The sequence below is a fragment of the Onychomys torridus genome, chromosome 2 (genome assembly GCF_903995425.1).
Source record: "Onychomys torridus chromosome 2, mOncTor1.1, whole genome shotgun sequence".
NCBI classification, from domain to species: Eukaryota; Metazoa; Chordata; class Mammalia; order Rodentia; family Cricetidae; genus Onychomys; species Onychomys torridus.
The window spans coordinates 127,785,764-127,797,960 of NC_050444.1; the positions used below are offsets into that span (position 1 = coordinate 127,785,764).

At 37.6% G+C, this 12,197-nt stretch overlaps 1 protein-coding gene across 2 annotated transcripts in view; it reads left to right on the forward strand.

The window, feature by feature from the left end:
• LOC118577112 (BEN domain-containing protein 5) overlaps positions 1–12,197 on the forward strand; it is a 1,024,598-nt gene that overhangs the window by 513,491 nt on the left and 498,910 nt on the right. For both annotated transcript variants that reach the window (XM_036177158.1, XM_036177156.1), the window contains one exon: positions 1,503–1,719. In XM_036177158.1, the coding sequence (XP_036033051.1) occupies positions 1,503–1,719 (217 nt within the window). The remainder of the gene's footprint in view (positions 1–1,502; positions 1,720–12,197) is intronic.

The following is a 12,197-nucleotide window of genomic DNA, read 5'->3' on the forward strand; positions in this document are numbered from 1 at the left end:
GAAGGCTAGTTCAGGCACCCTCTCCACCATTGTTAGGAGTCTTAGTTGAGGACATCCTTATGGGTTCCTGTGGATTTCCCTAGTACCAGGCTTCTCTCTAACCCAATACTGGCTCACTCTTCAAAATATCTCTTTCATTGCTCTCCCTCCCCATCCCTCTCCAAACTCAGCCATCTTGATCCCTCATGTTCCCACCCCATATCTCCTCCTCTCTACTCCCTCCTCAAAGTTTACCCAGGAGATCTTAACCTTTTCCCCTTCCTGGGATGATCCACACATGACCCTCTTAGGGTCCTCCTCTTTACCTAGCTTCTCTGGGGTTGTAGATTGTAGCCTGGTTATCCTTTGCTTTGTATCTAATATCCACTTATGAGTGACTATATACCATGTTTGTCCTTCTGGGTCTGGGTTACCTTACTGAGGATGATTTTTTTTTTCTGGTTCTATCCATTTGCCTATAAATTTCATGATGTCATTGTTTTTACTACTGCATAATACTCCATTGTATAAATGTACCACATTTTCTTTATCCCTTCTTTGGTTGAGAGGGCAACTAGGCTGTTTCCAGGTTCTGGGTATTATAAATAATGCTGCTATAAACATAGTTAAGCAAGTGTCCTTGTGGTATGGTTGAGCATCTTTTGAGTATATGCCCAGTAGTTTTATTGCTGAGTCTTGAGGTAAGTTCATACCCAATTTTCCGAGATACTGCCATTCTGATTTCCAGCATGGCTGTACAAGATTACTACCTTTCTTAGTTACTTTTCAATTGCTGTGACAAAAACACCATGACCAAGACAACTTGTTTTTTAAAGTGTTTAATTTGGGATCAGAGTTCCAGATGGTTAGAGTGCATGACTGTCATTGTAAGGACCATCACAACAAGCAGGCAGGCATGGAGCTGAAGCAGGAGCTGGGAGCTTATAGCTCCATCTGCAAGTACAAAACAGAAACAGAGTTAACTAAGAAGGGCATGGGCTTTTGAAACCTCAAATGCTACCCCCAATGACACACCCTCTCCCAAAACACCATACCTCTTACTCTTTCCCAAAGAGTTCCGCCAACTAGGGACCAAACATTTAAATATGAGTCTGTGGGGGCCATTCTTATTCAAACCACCACATCATCTGTAACTATATTGTCTATTTTTAAGTTCATTGGATGTTTTCCTAGTAGAATATGCACTTCATGAAGACCAAGACCTTGTTTGTCATATTTACTATTGTATTCCCAAATCTTAACACAATGCCTAGGCATATAATAAATGCTCCAAATAGGGATAAACATATGTTCAAAACTTGTTTGTCTCTGTTAATTTTACATTTTCCAAATAACTGAGAAAGCATAGAAGCAGTCTTTGACAAAGTGATGCTTTTTTACCATGTGGAGTTTCATGGTTCTCCTATTTCCCTGACACTGTTGTTCTTGACATTTTCCTAGGCATTCATTCCTGCTTGTTACGTCTTGAGTCTTAAACTATTGTCTTTGTTTGTATCTTCTAGGCAAAGACTGCCACCTAAAAATGTTTACTACTATCGCTGCCCCGACCACAGGAAGAATTATGTGATGTCCTTTGCATTCTGTTTTGACCGAGAAGATGATATTTACCAGTTTGCTTACTGCTACCCATATACATATACTCGCTTCCAGCATTACCTCGATAGCCTACAAAAAAGAAACATGGATTACTTCTTCCGGGAACAGCTAGGACAGAGTGTGGTAAGGCCAGCATCATGCTTGGGGTCCCCATTTCGAAAAATGGGAACTTGGCAATGAAGTTTTGTAGACTACAAATGATGAAAATTAGTGTTCTATAAAACTATCTATAGACTATGTGCTCCGGCAAATTTTAAAATAGTAAATAGAAATAAGATTTAAATAATTATTATACTTAGCAATAATCATGTAATGATTATTTGGGGTATTGTTTGTTGCTCCTAGGGTACCAGACATTAAGAGAATAAGATTTGAGACAGATGGTTGTCATCATGAAGGGAACTGGAAGAACTAGCTTTAAAGAGTTCTAGAGAACCCCAAAGTCACTGAAAGAAAAGAAGGTGTCTGCTAGGTGCTTCAAAGGTCATGAAAGCATTTCATGCTGGCAATTCTCTGAATTTGTTTCTTAGTAAAACCAGCTTACCTTGTGTCTAGGTTAGCAACTGGTGTGCTGCTGACTCAATGTGCTTATTATCTCTGCCTTCATTCACTTCCCAATTTTACTTTCACTCTTTGGGTTTGGTTTCCTGGTCTATAGATTTTAATCATCCATTCTATATTCATTTTCAGTTGTGAATGTGAAAAAAAATTCAAACTAGGTGGTATAACCCAAAAATTATTATCTTGTAATTTTGGAGGTTAAAAGTCCAAAGTAGGTCTCACTAGTCTGAAAAGATGGTATTAACAGATCTGTGTTCCAATCTGCCCTTTTCAACACCAAGAAGCTGCTTGCATTCCTTGGTTTGTGGTTCTTCATTATGAAGCCAGCAATGGCTGGCTGAGTCTCACTGATTCTCATTCATTTGTGTCATTCTTTCACTTGTAAGGCTTTTTATATTTGAAGAGAGCTCACCAAAGTAATCTCTCCCATAGTCTTGAGATACTTAACTTAATCTTACCTGTACAGGGCCATTGCCATGTGAAGCAACATATTCTCAACTTTTATGAGTTAGGATGTGGGCATCTCAGGAGGGCATTGTATTGTTTTCTCTTTTTTATCTTTCTCTCTCTTTTTCTCCCGCAAAAATCAGAATTTGAAGTTTTTCTGTTCATTAAATACACAAGATTCCCTCAATGTGTTGATTGGTAAAAAGGAACAAGCAAATAATGATTTGGCTTTCTGGTTCATTCTATAAATCTGTATTGTACCTGAAAGCAGACATACTAAATAGTCACCAGAGATTCCAGGTAAATACACTAATGTATTTGTGGTCTGGAAGACAATACTAGGGCTCCTGACATGTCATGGTAGTGAAATGGATTTTGTTTAGTGCCTTTGGGTTTCACCTTTAAGTTCCACTTCTTAATATATTTCTTAAAAGAGAGAGAAATAGGAAGGTACATGTGCCACAAATGCTTGCAAGCCATTTTTTAATCATGATGATATTCTTGTACTCTGAGGTTCTCTATTCTCTAAGTTATTTTGCTAAGTATCTTTCCTTTGCTCTAACATCCTTCCCAACAGTTCTTCTGGTGGATTCCATTTGTATCTGGAAACTGTGTTTAGAACTAAAAACTGGGGCACATGGTGTATCAGTCAGCATCCTAACATGAAGCAAATGGTAAGGTAGGCTCAAATTAGGATATTTCAAGGAAGACTATTTAAAAGCTATAAACCGTATATATTAAAATCATGAGATACAGTGAAGTTTTCTAGGGCCAATAACAAGTCAATTGGTATGAAATTAGGAAATGTTTTTCTGAACCAAACCATAGAGTCAATAAGCAGACCACTTGAAGTTGGAGAAGTGATCTTATATAAGACATACAGTTAGCCTGAGAAGCCATCTCAGGAAACAAACTGAGACAATAAACAAAATCATAGATTTCTTACTTGCAAGAAAATGGTTTAGACATGCCATCTTATGTGAGTTTTTGAGAGCTTTATAAAATGTACTTACTAAACTAAAACAGGTATGCTATTACTAGGTGACATAACCTTTTGGGACCCCTAGTGACTGTGTGTCTGCCATTAATCAAAGTGTTGTATATATCATGACTGTGTGTAGTCTTCATTCTCCTACCTTTGTCTGGAATCCTACTAAGACTCCCTATTAGGCAACCCAACCATATGGCAAAAGAGCCCATTGGTGTGTCCCATAGAGATCACCCTTCCAGGGAACAAACAAGGGTGAAGAAGGTGAGAGAATGAATGTAGAGTAAAAAGAGCATTTTAGACACACTTAATCCTATCAGTGATATGTCACCAGAGCCTGGGATTATTTGAAATGAGATTGTTGGAGAAAGTCTAAGATAAATGCTCATTAGATAAATGAATTAGTAGATAATTTAAGAAAATTAAACTTCCCTAGTATTTATGCATTTAAGAAGAGAATGCATTTATTTCTTGAATTTGTCCACCAAAACCCCCTCATAGATTTATGTCTGACAAGATAGATGCACACTTGCTGGCTATTGAGTGAATGATTGCATTAATGAAAGAATATATTAGGATACATGTTTAAGGGGATTGATAGGAAGGACAATTAGACAAGATTCTAATAATAGATATCTAGAGTAATAGCAAAAATAACAACTTAAATGAGATAGAAGTCAATTTCTTTGTTCTCTTTTATTATTATTTTATACAATATATTTTTATCATTAGAAGTTTACTTCTTTTCTATGTAAGTCTGGAGGTTAGCAATCTACAGAAAATACTGTATTTCCCCCTGAAAGCCACAGGGAGTCATTCTTTCAGCTTTCTTTCCCTGTCATCCATGGGAAGTAACCTTCAACCTCATTATCTGATAGGAAATTCCACATTTTGTCTGTGTTCTAGAAATAATAATAAAAGGAGTGGGTGAAAGAAATAAAGCAGCTGTATGGCATGTCATTCAGTAGAATTCCTACCCACATTTATGAAAAATAAGTGTGTTTGAAATGAAGTCTTTTGAGTGGCCATGTTCTGTCTAAAAATTGGTAGTCATATAGTTATGAAGGATAATTGATATTGAGGGACAGCTAAGGTCTCTGCCACAGGAAGCCTCAGTTCTGTTTCCACCTCTAACATCTCACTGCTTGTATGTTATGTCCCCTTTCATAAGGTGATTTTTCATTCTTATTATAAAGTGAAAAAATGACTTGAAAAACTGAATGAGGTTTAGATGTGATTAGAGGCATGGTAGAGACATATGACAAGGTTGTACAAGCCTCAGTATGTTTTCAGAAATAAATGCATTCTATACCAGAGAAAATATGTCCAAACATATTTTAAAGCATAAAATTAAAGATATGAATTATTTAACGAGATAGTGTTCAAAATAAACAGCATGCAGAAGATGAGATTTAGCCTGCATATTTAGGGATGAGTAACATTGCTGAATACAAAGCTTAGAATAAGGTTACCCAGAAAACAGAGGGCCAGAGTCATTGCATGATTATATTTAGTTAGACATCTGCCTTGATTGGGTTAAGGAATTCCTGGAAGATTAAGATAGACATGAATATCAGGGTCAACTTCTTGGAAAACCTTCACTGTCATGTTAGCTATATTCTGTTTTCAGTTGTTAGATCTTTGTCTTTATATGAACAATCCTATTTATTTCTCATAGTAGCTCATGTAGTAGGAAGAATTTCCCCAGGGATTAAATAAGGCTAACAAGGTAAGTTCACATGTATGAGGGCCAAGATTTAAAACAATCCTTTAATTCTAATACTCTTTGTTGCCCCTCTGATCGGCACATTGAGTCTCATATTTAGAAAGTAAATCTGATGAATGTCCATGCTCCACCTGAGCCAGATGAAACAGGTTGGAGAACTCTGTGGATCAATTCAATCCACTTACATTGAGTCTCAAAGCAGATGCTCAAGGTTTGGGGGCATTTAGACATACATTTGCAGGCAGAACACTCTCTTGGTTTGGGTTGCAGGGTATTTGATATGACTTGTGTCTGAGGCACCCCCATAATTAATTAGTCCTTATCCCAATTTGGAGGGAGGATAATTACAAGTGGGAAAGCTTAATATGCCGACATGGAGTCTGAGAGCCCAGGCAAGAGATATTTGCATTTTAGTGCCAGAACTGTTTCTCATAGTGGCCATATCTGCTACCAGTGCTGCATGGGCAGACATTTTACTTTGTTATTCATCAGTAGTTCCTGGTAATTCAACCAAAACAAAACAAAAAACAAAAAAACAAAAAACAAAAAACGCTTGAACATCAAGACATCCTGGGAAAGTTCTTTATGTGGCTATCTTAATCATATATTGTATTTATTCATGTATAATTACATATAAAGCCTACCTATTGTAATGGTATAGTCATAGGATTTTGAGCAAAATTGTAGAGTTGGATAAATATTACACTATAGTATTAGAACATTTCTATTGCCTCAGAAAGATTCCTTGCTAGTCTCCACTCTTAGCCATAGTAGCAAAGCTAGCCAGTTTACAACTACTCTTAAGTAAGCACCATTGCTAAAAATATGTTATAGGGAATATCTTTTTTCAAATGTTTATTTCTTGTCAGTATATCTACTTTGGTGAGACGTCTGTTAAAATCTGGCTAATTTTTTGGGGGGCGAGGGGTTGTTCACTTTTTAATACAAAATCTCCCACTATAGCCTAGGTTGTCCTAGAATTCATTATGTAGCCCAAGTTAGCTATCCTAGGATTCTCAATCATTTTGCCTTAACCCCTGTATATTGGGGTTACAGGTGAGAATCTTCATGCCCAGTTGATTCAGTTTTGAACAGACAAGGGACTCACCAAGTTTCACATAACTGGATAATGTAAATCCAGAACGAACTGCCTGTTGGATATCCAGTCCTTCTGATTCTGGGACCTTGAGAGCATCCATGGTATTGTTTGTTCTGTTAGTTGTTGGCCCTGGACAGATCTCAGGGTCATAGTCTTGGATTCTATAGTCTAAGCTCTTTCCTGATTTTATGGGTTTGCCAGACTTCTAACCAGAATATCTCAGCCTTCCAATTTTGTCCTAAGGTGGCCTAAAGCCCTTCTCTATTCTGAAAATAACATCAAGGATATATATCTAAGAAGATCTTTTCTTCTACTGATGCAGACCACTATACTGCCTACATCCTCCAGTCCAATGGGATAACACTTCTAATATGACTCATATATCAATAATATGGCTTAATGGATAAAGGTTTACTTAAATTGTACTAGATTTTTAGTACTTATTGCACTGTATTATTATACCCTGTCTCCTTAGACAAGTTCATAAACATCTTTGATCTATAGTTACTCATTTATATTATAGAATCATTTATGTTCATTGGGAAAATTAAATTAACAATTAACAAAGAGCCTAGCACAATGCTAGCACTCCATAAATATAGAAAGGATTGATAACATATACAAGTGTATGTTTCTCAGAATTATGTTTTAAATATGTATTTAATAGGTTTTCCCATTTAGACTTGCTTATTTTTCAAGAGAATTAAGCTCCTACAGCAGTAGAAACTGAAAAAAAGGTAGTGTTCGAGAAATGCATCCTATGAATTTTTGTCATTCTTTTGTTTAATTTAAGAAATTGTTTTATTCATTTTACATACCCACTGCAGATTGCCCTCTCATCCCTCCTCCTGCTCCTGCCAGCACTCTCATCCTATTTACCCCCTCCCCTACCCTCATCCGAAAGGGTAAGACCTCCTATGGAGAGTCAGCAAAGCCTGGTACTTTCAGTTGAGGCAGGACCAAGCAAGCCCCTCCCTGCTGCATAAAGGCTGAGCAAGGCATCCCACCACAGGTCATGGGCTCCAGAAAGCCAGCTCATTCACTAGGGATAGATCTTGAGTAAACTAGGGATGAGGGGGCCAATAAGATTAGAACATGAGGGAATGAGATGGTTGAGCTGAATGAAGGACAGAGTAGGAGAGCAATGAAAGACATATCATGACAGAGGGAGATGTTATGGGGTTAGGGAGAAACTTAGTGCTAGGGAAATTACTGGAAATCCACAAGGATGATCCCAGATTAGACTACAAGCAATAGTGGAGAGGGTGCCTGAACTGGCCTACCTTGGTAATCAGATTGGTGAATACCTTAACTGTCATCATAGAGCCTTCATCTAGTAACTGATAGAAGCAGATGCAGAGATCCACACCCAAGCACCAGGCTAACCTCTGGGAGTCCAGTCAAAGAGAGAGAAGAGGGATTATATGAACAAGGAGGGTTAAGTTCATGATGGGAACATCTACAGAGACAACTGATCCAAGCTAGTAGGCACTCACGAACTTTAGACTGACAGCTGGAGAACCTACATAGGACCTGACTAGGCCCTCTGCATACAGGAGAAAGTTGTGTAGCTAGGTCTGTTTGAGGGCCCCTGGCAGTGGCATCCTACAATTTAACAAGGCATGAGCAATAACATGAGAATATTACCCAGTCTTGAAATTGTTTGTCCAAGCTGCCATTCCATAAAAGGATGACAGGGAGATAGATGGCTGAGAGTTTTCAGCTAGCTGATGGAAGTACTGGATTTGAGTCACACAATTGACTAAAGAGGACCAAATAGAAAACAATTTATATATCGTTTACAAAGAGAAACTACTGTACTCAGATTCCTTGTTTGCCTTTGCAAATAAGTATCATTTCAGAAACTGGAACATATGCCTCCTTACCCCATTTGTCTCAGTTCAGATTCATTTATTAAATGCTAGTCTATCTCTTTCTAAATTATTTACTCCATCTTCCAATGCCATTGCATTTTTTCAGCTTATTTACCATAACATGATATATTAAAACATAATTATTTTGTTAACAAGAGAATAGAAGCTTCCAATGCCTTTCATAAAATAAAGTGGTTGATAACAAAATGTTAATATGCACCACAACCATTGAATCAGCCTCCTGATTTTCATTTAGCAATATTCATACATATTTAAAAGTTTCCTTTGTCTAACTAGGTCAGAAGAATATTACTCAGTCTTGTTATTGTTTGTCCAAGCTGCCATTTCATAAAAGGGTGACAGGGAGACAGATGTGTAGCTGGAGAGCTTCTCTTCAGGTGCCACCAAGCCCCCACGGTCCCACAACCCATGTATAAAATAATCACTCAGATGCTTATATTACTTATAAACTGTATGGCTGTGGCAGGCTTCTTGTTATCTAGTTCTATCTTAAATTAACCCATTTTTATTAATCTATACTTTGCCATGTGGCTTGTGGCTTACCAGTACCTTACATCTTCCTTGTCATGGCAGTGGCTGGCAGTGTCTCTCCGCCTCAGCCTTCCACTTCCCAGAATTCTCTTCTCTGCTTGTCCCACCTTTACTTCCTGCCTGGCTACTGGCCAATCAGTGTTTTATTTATACAGAGTGATATACACAGCACATATGGCTAAGAGTTTTTAGCGCTCTCTCCCATTCATGATCCTTATACTACAGACAGCAGAAGTCATTAAGTTTGGACCAAAAAAGGAAAAAAAAAGTAAAAGATGAATCTTCTAGCAGCAACTTTCTTTTCTAGCTGAAAAAGCCAAGAACTAAGGGCATAGGTATGTGAGCCCAATGATTGATGATTGGGTATCTCCTGCTCTACAATGAAACAAAGAGACACATTTTAGTCATGCAGTAAACCCTTTTCTTTTATATTACTATGATGAAATATCATAGTCTAGGTGACTCATAAAATATAGAATTTTAGTTTCTTGCCATTATAGAGAATGAAAATCTTAGAGTAGGATGCCACCATGACTGAGTTCTGTTAGAAGCCTACTTTAGGATTATAAACTGCTTATTTCTTTTCTTTTTATATGGGGTTTAGGTTAACTTTCTTGTTTAAACACATGTCTTCTAAGAACTAGAGCCAGAAGTTGTACTTAGTTCTGTCTGATGTTAATTCTGTCTGGGTCAGCCAAGTTCCTTCTTGAACTATCTGTTGTTATGGGAAGCTTGAAAGAACATGTTGTGGGGAGACTTTTCCTCAAAGGTCAGCAGGGTGGGGTGATGTTGCCAGTAGGGCTCTGTTTAGTTTCTTCTCTGATCTGCTTCAGGACCTAACCTGCCTTTATCTCTCTGTGTTTACAATATTACTTTTTTGGACATCTTGTCATTAGCATAGTTGAAAAGTCTGATTCAGACTTTTTACCTATTCTTTTATGCCTTTGCTTAACCAAACAAGGCTGTAGGCCATACTCTATTTCAGAATTTTCTCTTAGCCCTTACAGCTGCAGAACTGGATAAAGTGGTAACTGATGATGATACAAAAAAAAAAAATGCATGACAGTTCTCCAGGTCCTCTTGGAGTTAGTCCTTATTATGGGCTCCTGTTACTCCTCAGTTGTCTCTATGTAGGTAAAGCTTATCTGTCTGCACTTTCCTCTGACCTGTGCTTAGCTCTAGGAAGTAGGAAGCCACTTCTGTGCAGCCTGAGGAGTTGAATGTGGTCAGAAAAATGATGGGTATGTTTTATTTACTGAGCTCTCCCTCAACATGGAAGCTAGACTTTTGCTTCCCCTAGCACTGTTCTACCCAGGGATAATCTGTTTTTCTGATCTTCCCTCCCAAAACATATATGGTCTAGCTTAGACATATGACTTAGAAATGCTGAGAGTGCTACCAAGATGGCTCCTACTTTGAAATGGAGACAGTGACTGATGTTGTATGGTATCTGTTGCACTCTAAGAACTGATGAATCTGTGAAAACACGTCTGCATTTTATTTGAAGACTCAAAATGTCATAACCAGTAAAAAGGCATTTTATTGGTGTAATTAGTAGTTACAATGTTGACAACAGCAGGCATAATCATATCAATAACTGCACTATTCCCAGTATGGAGGTTTTAGAATCAGGTTGATCAACATTTGAATCCCACCTGTACTATTACCATAGTACACAGACCATTCATTGTCAAACTTAGCAAATTGCTGCACACTACTTTATCTGTTTCATCATCTGGGCTTAGGGAAATAAACCTTCCCTTTCAGAACATGTTTCAGAGTAACATAAATCAAAAGTAACATCCTTTGAGCATATTTGTGCATCATACATAGCACTAGCTAAGCTGATGATATATATTATCTGATATAAATGTCATAACAACCTTTGAAGTCTATACTGTTACTCTATCTTAAAGATTTGGAAACAGAAGTATAGACAAATCAAACAACTTATCTAAGAAAGTACACAGCTAATTAGTGAGAGTGATTGTATTTTGAATCCAAATTTATCTTAAAAACCTGTGATTATAAAAACAAAATATAAAAATTAATTCCTTTATTTCCTACCAAACAATATATTCTTAATTGATATCTATAACTTAGCAATATATTTTTATAAAGATTTATATAAATGCTAAGTATTGGCTTTCTGTTGCCTTTTACTTCATCACTTAGTAAGAAATGCCTTTTTAAAAAGCTGCTTCTCAGAAGAAATCACAGGAGTTAGTGTTTACCTGGTTAACTTCATCAAGGTTGACCATGGGATTTGATGATCTTGGCTCCATTGGTTTATTTTAGGGGACTTAAATTATTCACCCAAAATGTCTATACTGATTATATGGATCAAATAAAATAAATACCAAAAACAGTTTCCCACTTTTGCTTGCTGTGAACAAGCCTGGTCACAGAAACAGCTTGCCTTGAAGTGGGAACTCCTCATACTGATGTCCATGAAGAGAAGATTGAGGAAGTAGGGAGGCCTTATTGTCTCAAGACACTTGCAAGCTGAAGCCCATGGAGATCTCTTTAAAAAATGATTTTCTCCCACATGGCATATAATCAACCCCTGATCTAACAGCATCCAAGTGAGCAGCTATCCTGGCTATGCAGACATTCCTCCCACCATTGAGGATTGACTGTTTCCATAGCAGCCTATTCCAACAGGATCAGCTTCTGCTTCCCATTCTTCTTTTGTTGAGCCAGAGATGGAGTCATTTTTGACAGGTTGTATCGTCTTAAATTAAAATATAATTACATTGTTTCCCTCCTTCCCTTCCTCCCTCAAGCCCTTCTTATGTCCTGCTATGTTCAATCCCAAATTAATGGTCTCCTTTGCTTGTTATTGTTGTGTGTATATGTATATTTATATGTACACACACCAAAAAAAAGAACACACACACATCCATGAATGTGTGTGTGTGTGAGTGTGTGTGTGTGTGTGTGTGTGTGTGTGTGTGTGTGAGAGAGAGAGAGAGAGAGAGAGAGAGAGAGAGAGAGAGAGAGAGAGAGAGAGAATGTTTATAGAGCTGACCACTGGGTATATGATAGCCAATTAAGAGGCTCATCCTTCTGGTCTGAAGATGAGACTTCCATGAGACTTTCCCCTTTGTGTTAGCATGCCAATTGGTACATTCCATGTTCAAGTCTTTTAAAGGTATCCATTATTGTTGGGGTATCCTAAGTGAAGATTGCTTGTCATTTCTATGAGGCAAAACAAAGCATATTTTCTGGTCTCCTGGCTCTTAAAATTATTGTGCCCACTCTTTCACAATGCTCCCCAAATCTTAATTACAGGAGTTTTGTAGATATATAAATTGGGGCTAGGAAACCTGATACCAGTTGTTCTTTGCATTT